This window comes from Schistocerca piceifrons, chromosome 7 (assembly GCF_021461385.2).
Source record: "Schistocerca piceifrons isolate TAMUIC-IGC-003096 chromosome 7, iqSchPice1.1, whole genome shotgun sequence".
Lineage (NCBI taxonomy): Eukaryota > Metazoa > Arthropoda > Insecta > Orthoptera > Acrididae > Schistocerca > Schistocerca piceifrons.
Genome location: NC_060144.1, coordinates 187,271,756 through 187,295,427, shown reverse-complemented (window position 1 = coordinate 187,295,427; position 23,672 = coordinate 187,271,756). Strand labels below are relative to the sequence as shown.

The following is a 23,672-nucleotide window of genomic DNA, read 5'->3' as shown; positions in this document are numbered from 1 at the left end:
GAGTTATTACAGTGGTTACAGAATCAAATCAAATCTACAAATAACTTGGCAATGTAAGTCCACTCTGGCCTGGATACATACACTGATAGTTGATGTCTGTGCTGTTCCTACTCATTTTCTTTTGGGTGGTAGATCTGGGGATCTTGTTGGCCATGAGGTTACCTTAACATAATGCTGACAGTTCATAGAAGCACATGCTGTGTGCACACGCATTGTACTGTTGAAAAATGATAACAAATTTCTGTTGCATGAGAGATGACACATGACGGTGCAGGATGTTCATGACGTACTGTTGTTCCGTCAGACTTTTGTCAATCACTACCAGCTGTGACCTCAAGTCGTATCTGATGGCATCCCAATTCGTGACACCAGAGTAACACTGTTGTGCCTCTCCAAAACAAAACACTGTAAGACTGGAACTTCTCCCCAGGCCATTGCCATACTTGCTGGCAGTGGTCATTCAGGGTAGTGCGGAACCATGATTCATTACTAAATACGATACAGTGCAACGCCATTATCAGCAGTCCATGCTTCCCAGCCGTGACATTACTCCAAACACAGCCATTTATCTGGTGGTGTTAATAGCAGCCTATGCATAGGACAGTAATTCCCTTGTCCAGTTGCAGCTAGTCTCGAACCAATGGCGTAGGATGATGTAGAAAGTTGCAGGGAGTCCATTAAATGTTCTTGGATTGCAAGTGCAGATGTAAAGGGATTACAATGTGCTTGGTACACAATATGGCAACCCTTCCTTGTGATGGTGAGACATGGTCTACTGGACTCATGATGATGAGGGTACTTGTCCTCACATTCCCGTGCAGTTCAACATCTGGCCACTGTCATGTCTGAATGCTCCACAAATCTGCATATTGCACAATTTGACCACCCAGTTAAGTGGAAACCCACAAAGAAGACGCGTTCAAACTCTGTCAAGGGTTGGCACCATTGTCTCATACAAGTACAGTGCATCACCTTGTCTTACACATTGATAATGCAACCTCTGATGCTGTTCATGTCCTTATGTATCTTGCCAGGCCTTAACAATGCGGTAGCTGCTTTACCTGTTACAGAGAATTGTATGAAAAGGGTACAGTGCTACTCATATGGGGGCATTGAGGTGCATCCAGGCACAACAAAAAGGCTGCTACACATTTGAACTTTCAGCAAAAATGCCTTCTTCTAAAGTCGAAAACATACACCCATTTAGACAAGCACAGCTCACATACACATGACCACTGTGTCTGGTAGCTGAGGCCAGACTGTGTAAAGCAACTGTGCCTTATGGGAGAAGCAGAGAAGCAACCTGTAGGTGGTAGGGGTAAGGAGGGGGCTGTGGCAGGGAGGGGGAGTGATACAAGGGCAGAGGTATGAGAAGACATAGTGCTGCTTGTGGGAGCATGCAGGAATATGACATGGACAGGGACAATTAGGCCAGGGGGGTATTGGGAATGTATATATATTGCTAGGAGGGTTCCCATAGGCAAATTTAGAAAAGCTGGTTTTGATAAGAAGGATCCAAATGGTACAGGCGTGAAGCAGTCATTGAAGTGAAGCACATTGTGTTGGGCAGCATGTTCAGCAACTGGGAGTACCAGGTGCCACAGTTTGTCAGTGGCGTTTCATGCAGACAGCCAGCTTGTTAGTTGTCATCCTATGTAGAAAGCAGCACAGTGGCAGCAGCTTAGTTTGTATATCATATGATTGCTTTTACAGGTAGCCCTACCATTGATGGGATATGTGGTACCTGTGACCGGACTCAAGTAGGTGGTGGTGGGAGGAAGTATGGGACAGGTCTTGCATCTAGTTCTATTGCAGGAATGTGAGCCATGAGACAAGGGGTTGGGAGCAGGGTTGGAGTAGGGATGGACAAAGATATTGCTTAGGTTCAGTGGATGGCACAATACCATTGTGGGAAGGATAGTGAGTAAGGTATTCCTCATTTCAGGTCACAATGAGAGGTATTGGAAATGCTGGTGAAGAATGTGATTCAATTGCTCCTCACCCCTACCATTCTCTGCACTCGTACCTTCTACATTCTTCGTGAAGTCCTTAAACACAATCACCGAGGACGCCCCCTTGTGATCAATTACTGTGCCCCCACTGAGAGAATCTCTGTTCCTATGGAGCACCTATTATCTGTAATATAACACCCCCCCCCCCCCCTGCGCCACAAATCTGCATATTGCACCACTGTCTCACACAAATACACCCACCCACATAAAAGACAACAATTGTTTTCTCCACTGACTCTCCACAGTTCCTGTTCTTTTACCACACAGCACCTTCCTCATCACTGTTGATGCAATGTCCCTCTTCCCTAGCATCCTTAATGCCCATGGCATTGCCGCTATTGAACACTGCCTTGCCGTTTAGCCCACTGTTTCCAAACCTACAACCTCTTTGCTGATCATCATGACCAACTCCGTCCTCACCCACAATTACTTCACCTTTGGAGGCATAATCTACAAACATATCCATGGTACAGCAGTGGCCCCTGCATGGCACTATCCTATGAGAGTCTATTCATGGGCCATCTAGAGTAAGCCTTCCTAACTGTCCAGAATTCCAAACCTCTCACCTGGTTCAGATTCATTGACAACATCTTCATGATCTGGACTGAGGGTGAGGACATTCTATCCACACTCCTTCAGAATCTCAACCCCTTGCTTCACCTGGTCGTCCTCAGCTCAGCAAACAACCTTCCTCAGCATTGACCTCCAGCTCAAAGATGGCTGCAGCAGTACCTCTGTCCTTATCAAACCTACCAACCACCAACAATACCTTCACTTTGCAGCTACTACCCATTTCATACCAAAAGGTGCCTTCCGTACAGCCTTGCCACCCATAGCCACTGCATCTGTAATGACTAGCAGTCCCTTCACAAATGTACCAAGGGTCTCACTGAGCTCTTCACACATTGAAATTACCCTCCCAACAATGCACAGAAACAGATTTCCCAAGCTTTGTGTCTCCAGTCACTTACCACATTCCCACTTTATGGGCACAAAGGAGCACTCACTCATGACTCAGTATCACCCAGTATTTGGACTTACTTTCAGCAGAAGCTGAATTCAGATTCTTGTTCAGCTCTCCAGATATGGATTTTCTATTACTTTACATATTTTTCCATCTAGAAATTTCCATTATTGTTATGAATTGTAAAACATTGTTATATGTTTATAAAACAGACATTTGCAGAAAATGCTTAAAATCTAACCTCAACTGGTATTGCAAAGACACATTAATAATTTGATATGGTATTTAACCTTCTAATTTATTTTCAGCTAGCATTACACTAAGGTGACAGAAGTCATGGGAAGCAATATACACATATACAGATGGTACTAGTAGTATCGTGTACGGTGGTGGCAGTATCGAGTAAAAAATGTATAAAAAGGCATTGCATTAGCAGATCTGTCATTTGTACTCAGGTGATTCATGTGAAAGGGTATCTGATGTGATTATGGCCTCACAACGGGAATTATCAGACTTTGAATGGAGAATGATAGATGGAGCTAGATGCGTGGTACATTCGATTTCGGAAATCATTAGGGAATTCAGTAGACCAAGATCCACAGTGTCAAGAGTGTGTCAAGAATACCAAATTTCAAACATTACCTCTCACCACGGGCAATGCAGTGGTTGACGCCCCTCACTTAACATCTGAGAGCAGTAGCATTTGTGCAGAGTTGTCAGTGCTAACAGACAAGCAACACTACTTGAAATAACTGCAGAAATCAATGTGAGATGTATGATGAACATACCCCTTACGTCTTGTGGCAAAATTTGGCATTAATAGGCATACAAATACCTTTGCTAACAGAACAACATCATGTGCAGTGCCTCTGCTGAGCTTGTGAACATATCGGTTGGACTTAAGATAACTGGACAATCATAACCTGGTCAGATGAGTTCCAATTTCGTTTGGTAAGAGCTGATGGTACGGTTCAAGTTTGTGCAGACCCCATGAGGCCAGCAACCCAAGTTGTCAACAAGACACTGTGCAAGTTGGTAGTGGCTCCATAATGTTGTGGGCTGTGTTTACATGGAATGGACAGGGTCATTTTGTCCAACTGTACTGATCATAGACTGCTAATGGTTATGTTCGGTTACTTGAAAACAATCCACAACCATTCATGGATTTCATGTTCCCAAACAACAATGGAATTTGTATGATGTCAATGCGCCATGTCACTGAGCCACAGTTGTTTGTGATTGGTTTGAAGAACATTCTGGACAATTCTAACAAATGATATGGTCACCCAGATCACCCGACATGGGACCTAGTCGAGAGGTCAATTTGTGCACAAAATACTGCACCGTCAACACACAATTGTGAGCAGCTATATAGGCAGCATGGCCCAATATTTCTGCAGGGGACTTCCAATGACTTTGTTGAGACCATGCCACATCGACCTGCTGCACTATGATGGGCAAAAGGAGGTCCAACATGATATTGGCAGGTATCCTATGGCTTTTGTCACCTCAGTGTATGTCATCCTAATGTTAGCATGTAAATGACTACAGTTAGTTCTTCACTTTAATTAATGAAGACATATTCCACATGTGCATAAGTAATAGAGAAAGAAAGAATTCATATGTATTGATCTTCTGTAAGTACTTGGAAGGAATTAAAGTTAAACCTGTGGCTAAAACTTTATCTTTTCATTACAGGTTCAATGGTTATGATGGCCGTTTAGACAGAGAGATGGAGGCAGCTGTAATGGTGATGGAGGCATTTGAGGGTCATGAGTCCCAAATACAGTACGACATTGTTGGTCACTCAGGTGAAGATGCAGAGATTATGTTTGTCAACCACAAATCCCCACCAACAGATAACAAGAAGAGATTGGATGTCGTCAAGGTAGTGTACTTTATTTTAATCTTCCTGGTGACAAAAACTGTTCTATGCCTAGTTTTTCAACTTGCATTGTAGCAACACAAAGTTCACAAATGTTTGTTTAAAACAGAGATCCTGTAATATCACAGACACCTTGTTATATTGTCTGCCCTCATATCCTAAGATTAGGGTGCAAATTAAGTTCAGAGTTGTAGTAACACTGTTCACGTTTACGTCGCACTTCACTTAGCGTAGACCGGGACTGTGTCCTAGGCGTGCCCGATGTTAACTGACTGGGCACGGCCCGTGCTGCCGGAGTTGTTATGCCGGCAGAGGTCGCGTCCGAATTCTCGCGTGCTCTCTGGTGGACAGGACTCTACTTGCAGCAACTACCGTCCATGACGCGCCGTGTCGATGTGCGCCTCCCGCGATCTTTCTGGTGGCTACTGCACTCCTCCTCCTTCGGGGGGTAAAGCCACTGTGATCTACTGCGTCGGAAGGTGGAGCGTTGGGCAGGAGCGATGTCCTCCACATCCATTGGAAGGCCGGAGTCGAGGGGATCTGCCAATTCTCGAGCCGGAACCTTCGAATACGGCTGGAAGTGACCCACACGAAGAGGCCCCCATCGTCCCACAACCGAAGCCCGGGACAGAACGGACGACAAGCTGTCGAACTCCGGATCCTGTTCCACCTCAGGAGGGGCAAGACCCAGTGGCGGGGATGATGGGGAAGGGACTACCACAGGTGAACCAGCTTCCTGAGAAACCGGGCCTGCGAGGGGGGCCGGCTCTCGCTGGGGCATCTTGAACGATGGCGATGCCGGTGATGGAGCTACTGGAGGCTGCCAAGGCTGAGAACCAGCGCAGTGCGGCAGAGTCACAGCGGGGAGAGGCGGTAACGTCCCCTGCGAAACCAACACAGGTGCCGGCAATGGGGAAGCCGGTGTCCGAGAGGTCGGAGGGTGGGTGCCCAAACGTGGACGTAGTTGATTTTGGTGACGACGTACCACCTGGTCCGCCGCCTGCAAGGTATAGAGCCGGCGGCAATTTCGGCGCAGGATCACCGCCGGTATCCAATGTGGATTGCGACCAAACCCACGGGCCCAGACCGACATACCCAGTGGAAAGCCAGGTACTCCATTTTGCGAAGACTGGCGAGGACCAGGTCAGAGGAGGTGCAGCAGAGTCCTAGGTTGACGCCCATGGAGGAGCTCTGCGGGGCTGCGTTCTCCCATTGGTGTGGTCCGGTATGCCGTCAGGAAAAACGTCAATGCTTCCTCCGCAGGAAATTCGTGCACATACTTTTTCATCTGTGTCTTAAATGTGCACACCATGCACTCGGCTTCCCCATTCGATTGTGGATTCAAGTGGGGAGAGCAAACGTGCCGAATACTGAAGCGCCTACAAAAATCCTGGAAGGTCTGCGAAATAAACTGCGGTCCATTGTCCGAGACCAGGGTGATTGGCAGACCTTCCACAGAAAAGATTTTTGCTAGTGCCTGGATTGCAACTTCTGAAGTGGTTGAGGAGCAGCGAACCACATATGGGAATCAGGAATAAGCATCAATGACAATGAGCCAAAAGCCATTGAGAAACGGGCCTGCAAAATCGATGTGAACACGTTCCCATGCTTGGGTTGCCGGCGGCCATGAAGAGAACGCTGCCCTGGGAGACGCCTGTTGGCTCGCACACTGGGAACAGGCGGCCACAAAGTGCTCATTTTCTCTGTCAATACCGGGCCAGTACACATGTCTGCGAGCCGAGGTTTTAGTACGGGAAACACCCCAGTGCCCCGCATGTAATAACGTGAGGACCTCCCTTCGTAAACTTGCAGGAAAAACCACGCGAGGAGCTGTATCATCGGTAGCCAGAAGGAGAACTCCTTCCAAGACCGAGAGGGATGACCACCCCTGCTGAATGAGGCGAACTACTTGCCGGAGAACCGGGTCAGCTGCCGTTTCCCGGGCGACTCGAGAACTAGTGATCGGGAAGCCATCAACCGCTTGGCGGGACGCCACATCCAAATGAAAACACATAATCTCCTCTCGATCGAATGTAGGATCTGGGCCCACCGGAAGACGGGAAAGAGCATCGGCGTTGGCGTGCTGTCCGGTAGGGCAAAAATGAATGTCATAATGGTACTTAGAGAGGAACATGGCCCAGCACCCGTAGTCTGTGGGCCGCCCTATCCGGAATCTGAGAGGCGGGGCCAAATAACGATATTAATGGCTTATGGTCAGTGATTAACTGAAACTTCGTGCCATACAAGAAAGGGTGAAACTTGGTAACAGCGTAGACAATGGGCAAAGACTCTTTTTCCACCTGGGAGTAATGGGCCTGCGCGGGACTAAGAGTTTTAGACGCAAACGCCAGTGGTTGCTCGGAACCATCTGCGTTGCGATGGACCAGGATCGCCCGCACCCCATACTGTGAAGCATCTGTAGCCAGGACCAACGGCTTATGGGGATCAAAAGTAGCCAAACAAGGTGCTGACGTGAGGAGGCCCTTCAACGAGGTGAACACTCACTTGCATGCAGACGACCAATCAAAAGGAACACCCTTGTGCAGAAGGCAGTACAGGGGGTGGGCTATGTTGGAAGCCCTGGGAATGAACCGCTGGTAATAGGCTATCTTGCCTAAAAAAGCTTGTAACTCTTTCAGTGAAGCGGGCCGAGGAAGGTCGACGATACCTTGGACCAAACTTCCTAGTGGCTGGATGCCGTGCCGAGAGATGGTGTAGCCCACATACTCAGTGGACGGTTGGAAGAAGTTTGACTTATGCAGGTTGCAATGCAAGCCCACAGACCTGAATTTGAGAAAGAGGGTGCGAAGGTTGTGCAAGTGTTCCTTCGTGCTGCGGCCTGTGACAATTATGTCATCCAGGTAATTAATACAATGAGGGATTGTCGACGTGACGTGCTCAAGATAACGCTTGAAATATCGCCGGGGCACTGGAGATTCCGAAGGCCAACCGCTGGTATTGGTAAAGGCCTAACGGGGTGTTGACGACCGCCAGCCGTTTGGAGTCCTCATCAAGTGGTATCTGATGATAACCCTCCGAAAGATCGATTTTCGAAAAATATTGGCCTCCCGCCACAGCGGAGAACAATTCATCAGCACGAGGCAAAGGATAGGTGTCCACCACCAATTGGGAATTAATGTTGGCCTTGAAATCGCCACAAAGACGTAATTTTCCTGAGGGCTTCCTTACAATAACGAGGGGCGAAGCCCACTCACTAGAAGAAATGGGAAGAACGACTCCTAGGGCTGTCAGCCGGTCTAGCTCTTCCTTTACCTGAGGGCGGAGAGCCAAGGGAACCTGCCTCGCGCGTAGAAAACGCGGGCGAGCCAATGCCTTCAATGTTAAGTGAGCTTCAAAATCTGAAACATGCCCCAGGCCCTCCTCAAAAATATCTGGAAAGTCTGAGATCAAATATTCCAATGATTGATAGGGAACGTCTTCGGAGACCAACTGTATGGTGTCAGCGATAGAAAAACCGAAAGCTTGAAAGGCATCCAAGCCAAAAATGTTAGCGGAGCTCGCATCACTGACAACAATAAAAGTAATAGGCCGAGTGACTGATTTGTAAGTCACGTCGGTAGTGAATTGACCCGGTAGGGGAATGAACGGTTTACCATAACCGCGTAGACGCCGGTAAACTGGCGCCAACGAGGGCGATCCTAGGTCGGAATAAGTTTGTGCAATCAACAACGAAACTGCCGCACCCATATCTACTTGCAGTTGTAACCGGCGCGACCGAACCGACACCTCGATAAAGAGTTTGCGTGCCGATGCGTCGGGAGCCTGGCCCGATGAAACTTCCTAAATGTCAACGTCCATGTTCTCTGTACCTGCTTCCTTCGATTCTTTTGCGGCTGAGCAGCAAACTTTAGCAATGTGACCTTTTTTTATTACATTTGCGACAAACGGCCTAACGCTGGGGGCACTCTGACCGATCATGATGTATATGGCACGACGCACAGGACGGCAACAGGGGCTGGCGGCCGGAATTCTGTTTACGCGCCGTGCAGGAGCGGCCGTAATGGCCGGATTGTATCGCTCGCATGTCGTCCACCCCAGACGCAGTGGACGCGGCCGTGCCGCCCTGAACCGCCACGACGTCGCACCACGCTTCCAGCTGTTGACCTGCGGCGTGAGAGACTTCATACGATTGAGCAATGGACAGGACTTCCTCGAGGGAAGGGTCTTCTAACTGCAGGACCCGTTGCCGGACCTCCCTATCGGGGGCCGAACAAACAATGACGTCGCGTACCATAACGTGGGCATATGACTCTCGCGACTGCTCCGTGACAAAATGACACTTGCGACTAAGACTGTGCAGGGTAGCGGCCCACGCCCGGTAAGACTGATGGGGCTGTTTCTTGCATTGATAGGACTCGACCCTAGCCACCACAACATGCATGCGGCGGCGATAATATGAAGACAGCAATGAACACAATGCGTCAAAAGACAAGGGCGAGGGTTCCTGCAACGGCGCTAGCTGCCGCAAAACTTGATACAGCGAGGGAGATATCCAAAACAACAAGAGAGCACGATATACCTCCGCATCAGCAACATGAAACGCCTGGAAATGCTGTCGAAGGCGATGTTCATATGTGTCCCAATCCTCCGCTGTCTCATCATACGGGGGAAAGGGAGGAGGGAACGGCGCTGGAACAGACGGCGTGGAGAGCAACGCCGGAAACACTTGTTTCATGGTGGCAATGAGCTCCGTCTGCTGCTCAACCAAAACCCGCACTAAATCCTCCATGCCATGGAGAAGCTGCGAAACTGGAATAACGACGCAACACGCGAAAGAACGATCCCATCCTCGTCGCCAATTGTGTAGTAACACTGTTCACATTTATGTCGCAGTTCACTTAGCGTAGACCGGGACTGTGTCCTAGGCATGCCCGATGTTAACTGACTGGGCACGGCCTGTGCTGCCGGAGTTGTTGTTGTTGTTGTTGTAGTAGTTGTTATGCTGGCAGAGGTCGCATCCGAATTCTCGCGTGCCCTCTGGTGGACGGGACTCTACTTGCGGCAACTACCGTCCGTGACGCGCCGTGTCGATGTGCGCCTCCCGCGATCTTTCTGGTGGCTACTGCAAGAGTGATAGAGCCAGGTGTAAGTGAACGGTTAACACAGTATTTAAGTAAAGATCTTGTGGTGCTGTTGATGTACTAAAGTATTAATTGGGGTTTTACAATTCCATTTTTTTTCCTGATGCTGATTCATATTAAAATAGAAATATTGACCCTGGAGCATGATTTGTTTTAAACACAAGAATGTCTCTGCAGGCACGAATATACATGACAGTACATGTAACTTTAGTACAGATACCAGGCCAAATTGGCAATATGTAAACCAGTTCATAGTGAGTCGTAATTAGCACTGTTACTGTCAGTTCGAATGTAGTCTGTCTAGCTTTCAAGGTTAGCACAGTGCATAGCTTGAATGAGCAGTATCATTGGCATTGAACACAAAGTGCTCATACGGTGACAGCAGCTTTTAAATGCTGCGTAGCACACCATATGTCGGTGCTGCCCTCTGATGAGAGACAGTTCCCTATCACATGTTCACCTCTGGCTGGATATTGATGTCCCTACCTAACACCATACCTGTGTCCATTCCATCCTCTCCCCCTCCACTTCCAGCCTGGGTATGGTATCTGGCTGTGGTACATAACTATGATACATACGGTCTCATGGGGTATGGTCTCAGGGGGCAGAAAGGCATTTGTTAGCATGATACTGAGGCTTGACTGTCTCAGAGACCAGCAGAGTTAGTGGGGAGGGAGATACTTTGCTTGTAGCATCCGCCTGATGCCAAGTATCTGGGTGATGCTGGGCCCTGGTGTTGTGGGGCAGCACTTGGTAGTGACAAGGCTGGGCCAGAGCATGCATTCTTGAGGCTGCAGTTTGTGCACCTGTTGGGTATATGGCAGTGGATGGAGAGGTAGAGGCAACCAAACCACTGTGACCATACTCTATTTTTGGATCACCATTGGGGGTCTTTCCCGATGGTGATCTCATTCATAAGGTGGCTGTGAGAGATTACCAGTTGACTACACATGCCTGGGGGGTGCTTCATGTGAGTCTGAACTTATCTAATGTGAGGACGTCTGTGATGCACTATGCACTTGGTGCACCAATGCTTTTTCCGTTTCATGTTCTGTATGAATTTCAACTTGCTGGGGAAGTGTAAATGCTTAGATTATCTGTAATATCTGATTGAGATAAGGGCCGTGCAAGTTTAAAGCCTTGCATACTACAGAATGATATGATGAATAAGAGAGTCTGGATGTGGTGCCTGACATTATCTACATCTACATCTATGTGATTACTCTGCTATTCACAATAAAGTGCCTGGCAGAGGGTTCGATGAACCATCTTCATGCTGTCTCTCTACCGTTCCACTCTTGAACGGCACGCGGGAAAAATGAGCACTTACATTTTTCTGCGCGAGCCCTGATTTCTGTTATTTTATCGTGATGATCATTTCTCTCTATGTAGGTGGGTGCCAACAGAATGTTTTCGCAATCAGAGGAGAAAACTGGTGATTAAAATTTCGTGAGAAGATCCCGTCACAATGAAAAATGCCTTTGTTTTATTGATTGTCACTCCAATTCACGTATCATGTCTGTGACACTATCTCCCCTATTTCTCGATAATACAAAACGAGCTGCCCTTCTTTGTACATTTGAGTGTCAGACCGTCAGCGAGAGTGCACCGCTAGTTCCTGCTACTAATAAGACGAGTACACTGTTCGCTTGTTACATATTTTTACGAGCTCCAAACAGGAGCGACTTATTTTCAGTTATCTGTGTAGTTACTAGTTTATTTTTGTAATTTCTTGTGTGTTCAAATGCTTACTAGGAACAACCTTTTATTTCAATAACAGTGTAGTGTACAGTACCAATTGTTGCTATCGACCGTTGTATCGACTCTCGTATCGTGCAGGGTTTTGTTTGTTTGGTTAGAACAGCTCAGAGTCAGTTAGACCATCAGCGAGAGTGCACCGCTAGTTCCTGCTACTTAATAAGGTGAATACACCGTTCGCTTGTTACATATTTTTATGAGCTTCAAACAGGAGTGACTGCAGTAATGGATAGGAACTGTGATTGTTGTGTACAGATGCGAGCTGAGCTGGCGACCCTTCGCTCACAGCTTCAGGCTGCATTGGCTTCTGTCAGGCAGCTTGAGGCTGCTGCCAAGGTGCGTCACTGTGGGGGATCACACGTGGGGATGCGAGGGACGTTGAGCACATCCCACGTGTGCTCCGATCGGTCCACTGCTGTGACCTCCCCAGGTACTGCCTGCACTGAGGTTGATTCCTCACCCGTGGTCGAGTGGGAGATCGTTCCAAAGTCTGGCAGGCAGAAAAAAACTTTCCGAGGAGCCGATCGTAGGGCCTCCCCAGTTCATTTGACGAACAGGTTTTGGGCGTTACCTGAGTACATTGTAAACATGTAAAGCTGCATTTACATCTTAATTCCTGCAAATTTGTTACCTCTGCCTTGTAAGATTAATTCACACTTTTGCACATTTGATAAAAATTTTCTGCCACAGTTTGTGTCTGCTGGCTGTAGAATGCTATAAGTAAGTCCAAACTTACACAAATAACACTGTATGTATCTGCTGCTGGGTGCAGCTTAGGTGGCAAAAGAAGCACATCTAGTACAGACTGTGAGAAAAAGAAAGTTTTATGGCTGTGCATGTCCTTTTCCTTATAAACTTCAAAATGTTGCCACAATTTCTTGATGTAGAACTCCTAGTTCTCTTTGCCATTCTCAAACGGTGAGAAAGCTGGCAGCCGCATAGTGGGCAATGCCTATGTTGTAATAAGTTTCTGCTGTGGTTGCAAGCTCCAGTCTCACAATTTCTGCTATCGCACCAACTGTTTGTTCTCTTTTTCCTATAGCTGCTTTATTTACAGTTCATGCAACATCATTTGTCTTTGCCACAGTTGTAAAAAGTCAGTATCTGATCCATTATTTGCTAATCCACACATAAAGTCCAATTCACCTTATCCCTAATGAAATATCAGGTTTGGGGGAATGGCTTACTTTAAACATCCACATTTCATTATGCCTCAATGAGTGAGACTGCTGAAGTGGCAGTCTGTAAATCATCTCACAGCAAGTTGTTAATACCAGAATCACTGTCAATCCAAATAATATCCACAAATGTAATGCAGGTAGATCAGTGGTTTGCATCTGTGGGCGGTTGGGGCAATAGCTTGAATAACCAGTATGAAGGGCTCAGTCTTCGAGCTGGCTATTAACAGAAACATGGTGCCGCACAGAACTCCCGTCCCTCTTCCTCTATACTTGGTGTGACCTATCCCACCATGACCAGTAGTGTGCTGTTCACTGCCCAAAGCCCACCACAGGTGGTGTGTTCATTTTTGGTGAGAAATTGATATTGTTGTGCAACACCATAACAATCACTTCTCATGTACATTCTGAAATGCCTGTTTTTCTACATGTAAATCGTTCTCTGAAGTTATACTGGTACCATTATACTTCAAATTCATTGTGTTCTTCCATTACCAAATCAGTCCTCCAAAGCTGGCATTTCTGTTCTGGCTGACTCCTAATTGTTAAAACAGTAGTTTTGGTACCATGATCTAACAGTATATGCATAGACACAACACAGAACATCTGCTCGTCTTGGCAGTTCACTATTTCAGCAATATTCGATTCTGCCAAATGAGCTGTGTTGTAAAATATTGTGAAAATCAGTCATTTCTTCCATTATATTCCCTAGAATACTCTGTTCATCTATAATACTACAAAATTGTAACAATTACATAATTCATTGCTTCAGCTGCATACATTCAAATTATTTGTACCAGTTGTGTTCTGTTATAAGGTGAAAAGTAAGTATCAATAAATAAGTATCAGTAAACCCCCATTAAGAAGCTCCCTTTAAAATCTTGTCCAGTGTAAAACACTCCTTGATTCAAGTTCTGTGAAAGATTCCGGAAAAGGCTACACAAAGTGTTTCCTATTTAAAGAGTCCCTCTCCCGCATAAGATATGTTGTTTCTCCATCAGTGGAAAATTATTATATGGCTGTGGGAGCCTCACAAAAGGTGGTTAGCAGGTGATGGACATCTTATGAAATAGCACAAGGGAAAGGGTGGGTTGTTGTTAATAGTACCCCTCACTGATTGTTACACACTGGGTGAGGTGGCACAGTGGTTAGCACATTGGACTCTCATTTAGGAGGATGATGGTTAAAATCCTGGTTTAGGTTTTCTGCGATTTCCCTAAATTGCTATGGGCAAGTGCTGGGATGGCTCCTTTGTAATGGCACAGCTGATTTCCTTTCCCATCCTTGAAACATTCTGTGCTTATACTCCATCTCTACTGATCTCAGTGTGAACGAGATGTTAAACCCTAATCTTCCTTCTTTCCTTGGTTGTTACTTTCCTGAGTTCCAGTTGCTGACTGCATTCTTCATACAGCTAACATAGTGTGAGCTTTCCCATCACCCACTCATTTGTGACAAACGTGTGTAGCCACTGAATAGTGTTGCCATTTGTACACAGTAAAATGTCTAGAGTTTTGTGTAATGGCTGTGCAAAATAGTAAGCAAGCATTTTCGTTGGTCAAAAAATTGCAAATTGGACAAAAAATTGCAAATTATGTGGAAGTACAATGAAAATAAGACATTCTCAAAGAGAGAGTGTCTCACATGAATGGAAGTACAGTGAAAATAAGACATTCTCAAAGAGACTATATCTCACAGGATACCATCTTTGACAATACAAGTGAAAGTTGACATGTAGACGGACCTTCAACTATTGCTTCATAGTATCGGAAAGTAAAAGTCATGAATTGTGCTGAGCTGAACATGTTTTAATTCAGTGGATGTACCAAACTGGATTTGCATCTATTACTCAAAGTGACCAGTCATGATGTTCCTTTCTGGTAAAATGTTGTCTTTAAAAACGTGGCAGTACTATATGAAAAGGGTGACATATTTAGTGTAGGAAAATTTTGAATGATTTCCGAGCTCATGCCATACAAGTCTTACATTGTACAAAATGAAACCTGCCATGGTGGGAAGCCCAGAAAAGACAATTTAACAATACTCACAACGGTGCTAATAGAAAAGAGAAACTAAAGTTGTTTGTCACTGGTAAAGCTGCGGATTCTTGTTGCTTCAAAAACATTTGTAAACTGTCACGTTACTACATGAATTAGTGACAAGCCTGAATGACAGGAGTACAGTTTGTCACATGGCTAATAGAGTTTGATCACAAATGACCAATCACTGGAGTGTGAAGATGAAATGGAGATGGAATGCAAATCAGTCCTGTTCCTCTGAAACAATCAGTCTGAATGTTGTCTGATCACAGACACATGCTTACACGAAAAACTGAATTGCCTGATGTTGTTAACTATTGGCTGTACCACATAGAAAACTATGCTTAAATGCCAGTGCAGACAGAAGCAACTGACACTTCATCAGTTTTTTAAATGTGTGGTTTCTGAGCTACAAAAAAGCATTTTTATGTCTGGGATGCTTTTATGTATATTGCATTTTCAAGTTCTGTATACCTCTTAAATGCCAAACACAAGTTATCTGAAATGATGTTATCTCATTAATATATATGGATATTTTCCCTCCTTCCTCTTCTTTTTCTTTTTGCTAATTTTCTTCTTTTCAGCCTATAGCCAGAAGTTTGAAGTTGTTGCAATGTTTGCTTGTGTGTCTGTTTTATGGACAGTTATCATTATCTGTATGCTTCTGTTGTCCACATTCTTTTATAGATTGTATGTTGGGTGGAAGTTATCATCCGAAGTGAAAGATCATCTAAAATCTATGATCAGGTCACCAGGTGTGGCAACCCTTGATCATTACACATTTCCTCATCTCATGCCTGAGTTCATTTTTCCTTCAAGAAGCAGTTTATTTAATATGCTACCAGTCAGTTTTTGCATTTTCAAGTTTATTATGCTTATAGTAGTAATTGACGGTATTGTATAGCTCTTAAATGCCAAACACAATTTCTCTGAAATGTTGCTACCTCATTGACTCATGCTTGATTCTTTGGTTCCTGTGTGTGTCACTGTAGTGAAAGAGGCTCTATGTCATAAACTGTTTAAACAGTCGAACTTAAAAAAATATTTTTCTGGTAATATATCCTATGTTGTTTTTTCTTGTACCATAAATGTGGTATGGAATATGAAATTGTTACACACACACACACACACACACACACACACACACACACACACACACACACACACACACACACACAGAGTAACTGTCGTCGACTTGGGCCAAGAGACAAAAGTAGTCGTGTGTTGATGTGGGTTTTTTCGTCTGCATCTGATGATGGATTTAATCTGATAGCTTAACAATTTCCCAAAATCTACTTTTGAGTGTCTCTTTTTGTAGATCAGTACTTTCTGTGTTTCATAAGTAGCAACCTATCCTAATTATATTGTTGTTATTCCAACCCACCAACCGAGATTTTCCATTATTTGAAATCGTACTTGTGCTTGTCTTGAATTTTATTAAATTAAATTCAAATGCCATGTTATACTAATACCCAGTGATAATGGATATTTCAGCAGTAGTCATGTTGTTTGGTCCACTGCTTCTCATTTCATATTAACAACTGAGGCTGAAAAGTTATTTGTTTGAGCTGTTACATACTGTTTTTCATTCCAGACAATGCATGCACATGCACAGTTCTGTATGTCGGGAGACAATACATTAGAAGCAACAAAGCAAGCTATTGACTCACTAGCAGAAGAGGACTGTGATGAGGCAATAGTTGTTTTGTTGTCAGATGCGAACTTAGAACGCTATGGCATACCACCACAGAGGTTTGCTGCTGCCCTCACATCAAATGCTGATGTCAATGCATATGCCATCTTCATAGGCTCTCTTGGTGACCAGGCTGAAAGGTGAGCTACAACAAGCATTTATTTGTATGAGAATAATAAAGTTTAGTGTGAGATTTCATAATCATATTCTGAAATTGCTGAACTAGAAGAAAATTTTTAATGAAAAGGATGTAAAAGTTCAGTTCTCAGATTTGCATAACTTTACAATGCAATTTGTTTTTGTTAAACTTTTTCAGATACTATAATTTTTCTATTGTCTTTATTTTTCTTACTTGGTCAAGAGATCCTCATGCTGTATGTTTGAAGCAATTCTTGTGACCTCTTGTAGGTGTCTCAGTGTTGTGAATTCACTATGTTACTTTCCAGTGGGGAAAGCTTAGACTAACTTAAGGCTGGATCAGTAGCAAGGGAATAATAAGGTTCAGTTCCTCATTCTTCCATATGATATGCTCGGAATCATAATGAATTGCTGTTTTATTCTTATGTAGGTGCAATGTAATCTCACAAGGGAATGGTCAGATTTATGATGTTTTAATTTTGTTTTCCACTTGCAGTTAAAGTCACATAAAGTTCACATGCCAGATTTCAGCTACAACTGGTCTGAAGAAAATCTCATTTCAATGCTTTGTTAACCCTCAAGTGGAACGTTTGTGCATAAAGTGCACCAACCACAAAGGAAGTGATTTTGCGTTGCTCCATTGTTGTTACACAATTTCGAACCCATACCAATTCCTTCATTATTACTTCAATTAACATGTTGTGTTGACATATGTCCAAGTGAGTGGCAGTAATACAAAATATAAAATATAACTAGATAAACTAGATATAACTAGATAAAATATAAAGCAAGGTAGACAAGAAAAAACTTTATGATCCCTTCAAGAAAATGACCCAGATTATGAGCCATCAGCACAATCTAACAATGAGGCAGTTGTTTACGAGAAAATTAGTAATGGAATAAGCAGTTGGCTGGGATATGATACAACTGCACTGTTTAATGCTTCAAGTACGTCCATGGCACCAGAGTGATATAATAAAAGATTTACTTTATTATTGTTTAATAAAACAGTGCATTAACTCATATTATGGAAGTTTATTTTACTGTTGTTTAATTAAACTAACATTAAATTATGATTTGCTCATACATATTTACCCTGGTAACATAAGGACAGCATATTCTTTATATGCGTACAAAGTGCGCCATGTGACTGCTCATGTTATGAAAAACAGCACACCCACTCGAGGGTTAAAAATTAATATTTATTTATTTTGTCTATCCATTAATTTCATGTAAGCATTTGAAAATGCTCTGTTTTGACTTACCTTGAGCTTCAAAATATGTTCTCAACATTAATTCTCACTGTGCAGGTGGGAGAGGTCTGAGAATGTTTTAGTATTTGTTGTAGACATACACAATAGCTATCCACTGAAACCACCACAGAAAATACATTTGAAAATTATAAAATGTGTAAAATATTATTATGCTTTTGGCTGAATATTTAAATAGTGCAGACATATGGTTAGAAATGACTGAAATACTTGATGTTACAAACGGCAGATTCAGCAAAAGAGAAGAAACAAACTGAACATCAATATTCTCGTGGAAAGTGTATGAATGATAGTGCTACATTTATCACCTATCTCAAAAAGAGTAAGAAATGTCCACATGTCAGTACCGAACAAGAGAAATTTTACTTTGCTTGTTCTGAATGTGAACTGTATTAATGAAAAAATGAAGTTGCACATCAGTATAATAGTTGATTGGAAATAATGATGATGTTGAATACAGGTTTTTTAAGCTTTTTTCTGAAGTCAGTGAAAAGTCATTTAATATCACCAGTACAATCTTGCGTGACTGGGCTTGAGATATTGCCAACAATACAGGCACAAATGAATTTCGAAGTTCTCCAAGATGGATTCCATTCATCAAGGAATCTCAAAAATTTATGTCAAGGAACATGTTGAAAGAAAAGAAGTCATTCAAATTGAAATGATATAAGATTTTTTCCGTAAATAATGTAAGAAACCTGGTTTTTGTCAGTCTCATGTTTCCAATGCAGATAGTCTGATTTTGAAAAAGAAATGCATGCTAAAAGGCAAAACTAAAGGAGGTAACCAATGGCTAAACAACCCATGTCTTCACTTACACCTTCATACACAGAAGTGCATGTGATCAGCCTAGATGGATCACTTGTGAAAAGCTGAGGCGGAAGACTTACTGAAGTGTGTAAGAATGGAAAAAGAAAACATTTCTCCAAGTATTATCTTTTTTGTCTCTGTCCACTTGTCCTTACAGATTCTTGGTCAAGTCATGAAATTTCTGAATCATTATGAGCTTCTTTTAGAACATACCCTGACAAAGAAGTACAATATTTCGGATTTCACTTGGCATGATGAATGTACTTCAATCATTAGACTGCGAATTTATTCTGTTGGTGAAAGATCTTAACAGAGAAAATTATTGTGTACAGATCACTGCAGTTTCCATCCTACTACCATGTCAATATTCTTAAATTACAATCACTAATGCACAATCAGTTTTCCTCTGCTTTGTTTAAAAAACTGATTAAATATTCATGCCCTAAAGTGTGCTGACATTAGGCTGGATGCATTCCTAACTCCAGCTCAGTTTTGTGTAGGAACGTCAAAGACATTCTGCAAAAGATGAGCACATAAAATTCCAATTTAAAAACCATTTTGTTTGTGACAGGTAACAAACCTATGCTTTCTGTTGATAATGGGCATTGCATGAAAGACATCATGAGCAGTGTTTGTTTGGTCTGACTGCAGCTACACACTGCAAAAACAAAATTGCAAAAAACTCTGCTGAAACACCAGAGAAAAAAATCCTGAACAACTCTTTGGAGCAACACTTGGTGGAGCATTGCATCAGTATTTCACATTTTTACAATACTTGAAATGAATAAAATTAATGTTGACGTGATGAGAATCTTGTATTTATTTGTACATACTCCTTACCGGTTTGGAAAAAATTGTTAGCTACATGTATTACTATATTGAATTCCACCCACTGCATTTTTCTGTCAGTGTGTGAAGGCTAACATCAGGAATTACTGTAGGGATTTTGATACAGTTTACACTAACAGATAGAATGATTCATGTAGAAGATTTGTGTATGTAATCTATGAGGTGTGTTGAATAAGTAAACAAAACTTTTTTTCTTGGCAAATTTTGGTGGAAAAAATGTGGAATTTGTTGTGGGACATCATGGAAAATTCCGACTTCAGCCCCTATAGTTTCATGAATTTTTGATACACAGCAGCACTATATGTAGCCTTTGAAATGATGTCTGTAACAGAACTGTGTTCCATGCAGAGAGCTGTCACTGAGTTTATTTTGGCGTAATACCGGAGCATTGCAGATATTCATAGGTGCTTCCAGAATGTGAACAAAAGCACAGTGAGTTTTTGGGTGGGGCATCCGTTGTCATTGCAACAACATTGCGCAAACCTGTCTGATCTCCCACATACCAGCCAGCAGCACACAGCTGTGAGTCCTGCGGTGTTGGAATGTGGCCACAAAAATACAAAAGGATTTCTCCTTCTCTATGACATTGCAAGGCCTCACACAAGTCTGCACACCAAGAGGAATTCACAAAACTTCATTGGACTGCTCTTCCTCATCTGCCCTACAGCCCAGATCTCGCACCTTCTGACTTCCACCTGTGTGGTCCAATGAAGGATGCACCCTGTAGGAAGCAGTGCATGGATAATGGAGAGGTCATTGATACAGCAAAACATTGGCTCCAACATCGACCAGTAGAGTGGTACCTTGTGAGCCTACAGGCCCTCCCAATAAGTTGACATAAGGCCATCGCAAAGAATGAACTCCATACATGAAAACATAAAGTTTACCATGGAGATAGAGAAAGATGGTTGTCTGCCATTTTTAGACGTCTTGGTGTGACGGAAGAGTGATGGCACACTTGGTCACTCGGTGTATAGAAAGCCCACTCATACAGACCTGTATCTACAAGCTACTAGTTGCCACCATCCAGCACAAACAACGGGCATTCTCAAAACCTTGATCCACCGTGCCCATACTATCTCTGACGCCGACAGTCTTCAAGTGGAACTGGAACACCTACAAAAAGTATTTTTGAAGAATGGCTTTTCACCTAGGCAAGTGAACAGAGTGATGAAGACCTACAAATGACGGAACAAGGAAGAGGAAGAGGCCTTCAGGTCGACTGTTTATCTACCATTTATTGGGAATATTTCTTCACAGAGAGGCAGAATATTGAGAAAGTATCAAGTGAGAGTCATCTTTCGCCCTCCTTCCAAAATTTCATCACTGGTGGGATTTGTTAAAGATGACCTGGGCCTGCGTAAACCAGGTGTTTACAAAATTCCGTGTGATTGCGGCAAATCATATATAGGGCAAAAAACATGAACTGTGCAGGAACACATTGTGGAACACCAACGGCATACTCGCCTTCTCCAACCCACCAAGTCCGCAATCGTCGAACATTGTATTTCCACAGACCATTCCATGAATTACAACGACACAAAAATTTTGGCCCATACATCAAACTTTTGGAGCTCGATTATCAATGAATCTGTGGAAATAAGATTGTCTGAAAATGAGACTCTCACCAATCGAGATAGCGGTTATCAGCTAAACTCTGCTTGGAATCCTGTTATAGAGAAACTTCGTAGCCGACGTAGTTATCTGCATAAAGATGGAAATCGACCTGATACCGATACGCCAGGCTTTCACAGTGGAGGGCGCGAGGCGCAGCGCACGTTATGAATGTGCACGCTGAGCAGCGCATGCGCAATGTCACCTCAGAAGGCTTTAAATAGTGGAGCTCAGCGCGTACTCGCCAGCACTACTATAGTGGCACTCACCTGAAGATGACTCTGCACCGAAATATCATGGCAGGACGTTACTGATATCCGGCAGTTCTCCCGTGTTTTTATGGAACAATGGAGGCTATGTTGAAAAATAGGTCTTTATAGCCAAAAGAGTGGGGAATAATATGGTGTCTTGTAATCCTGAATAAAACCAATGTGCTTTCAAAAAAGATGTTGCATTCCTTATTGAATGCTCTTCAAATTGCTACTGCATCAGACAGGAAAGGAAATGACAAGTAGCAGTACAGGGTACCCTCTGCCACACACCGTACAGTGGCTTGTGGAGTATCTTTGTACATGTTGATGTAGATGAAGAAGTTGTCCAGCCATAGCTGCTTAGTGCTACCAACGCGAAAATGGAATGGGTCACTAGTAAAATATAAATTGCATTTCTTTATAAAATTGAGTTATGTTGTGATCACTTTTAACTAGTGATTCTGTGCTCACTTCCTAAAACAATGGGAGCAGTGTCAAGAGAGCTCTATGTCACTATGAGAGAATTCAGGGTGGTGCACCAGGCAGATTGAAATGCAGAAACAATGTGAAAAGTGCCATGTTTCATAAATTGTTTTGAGTAGCTTCAGTGCATATCCACACTGAAATTTAACATCTGAATTCGAAGTGATCTTTGCTGATAGTGATGAAAATACTAAGGCAGGTTTTTACATGACAAGTCTGTTATTCTGGGGTCCTACTATGCTACATGACTTGCCAGATTTCTTCCTTTATTACTGGCTGATAGGAATTTACCACTGATTCATCCATCCAGCATAGACTGTAACAATGGTTTCTGAGACTCAGTGGTCTATCTTACACCCTAACTTCATTGTACTCATTTGCAATATCATAATTTTCTGCTGAATTATAGTTTCTAACAGTTGAATGGATGGAAAAAATGTATGCCATGGTCACTTGGTCACAACGTTGTCACTGGCATTCCTTACATTATAACAACTGTCTTTTATGAAAACAATAAACATAAACAAAGGAAGAAAACCCTCACCTGCAGCTTGTTAATGGATGGCACACTATATGTATAAAACCACGTGCATTTCATGAAAATCATTTGTTATTTTCATCGGATTATTGATAGCCATTAAACCATACTCTCAGTAACATCAGGTTCATATGATTGAACACAGTGGACCTAACAAAATGTCTGCAGTCTTTAAATATGAAAATTTAATGGCATGTACAATGCTCACTCATTTCACTTAACTCGCTGTAAAAACTGTAAGTAACAGTTTTGATCTGCTAATATCAATTCACATATTTCAGCAACATTGTGGGACTTGAAATCTTCTATATGTTATACTGTATTTCATGTTAAATTTTTCATCAACTATCACTATTTCAATGAGTGAATGTTTGTCATTACTGTAGAGAAAAATATTTGTCATTGGTTCATAGCAAATTTCACAGTGTAACATGTCCTACATATTAAACTGAGCCAAAAGGAAAAAACTGATTTAAGGTATATTTCCACTGTGTTTCAGGTTAGTGAAGCAGTTACCTTCAGGGAGAGCATTTGTCTGTCTTGATCTGAAGAACATACCCCAAATCCTGCAACAGATATTTGCTTCTTCTTTACTAAGTGGCAGATGATAAAAAGCCTTACAATGTTATTTTGAATTAAACAGAACCATATTTGTAAATCTATGTAAAAATAATATGCATCCAAACTTTCATGATACATGTAAGTGATATATTGCTCTGCAAGTCCTGACACACTGAAAGCTGTAATTAATATTGTCACATAGTTCCTTGTTACACTGACTTACTCTTATAGTGTACAGGCTTATAACTTTTGTAAAATTGTTCATAATAAATTCACATACTTATTACCCTTCTCTTTTACTATAGTGCTACCATTGCCTTCAACTTCATCTTACATCTGAAAGAAGGATGTCATAATTTCCCATCATCCTTTTGTTATCCACAATTTGTTCCTTAAGAAATCTGAAATAAGCTTATTTTACACACGTGCCTGTACTCCAGTTACTACAATAGCTTTTCTAGTCACATAGGCTATCTGGAAAATAAATTCAGTTTTGTGGGAAGTAGTGGAAGTAAGTAGGTCAGTG

The 23,672-nt window shown here is 42.9% G+C and overlaps 1 protein-coding gene across 1 annotated transcript in view; it reads left to right on the top strand.

Annotated features, from left to right (window-relative positions):
* Positions 1-23,432, top strand: part of LOC124804710 (von Willebrand factor A domain-containing protein 8) — a 256,617-nt gene extending 233,185 nt beyond the window's left edge. Inside the window, exons 31-33 of the mRNA XM_047264969.1 lie at positions 4,675-4,864; positions 16,533-16,771; positions 23,085-23,432. Of these exons, the coding sequence (XP_047120925.1) occupies positions 4,675-4,864; positions 16,533-16,771; positions 23,085-23,193 (538 nt within the window). The 3' untranslated portion in view covers positions 23,194-23,432. The remainder of the gene's footprint in view (positions 1-4,674; positions 4,865-16,532; positions 16,772-23,084) is intronic.
* The last annotated feature ends 240 nt before the right edge of the window (positions 23,433-23,672 follow it).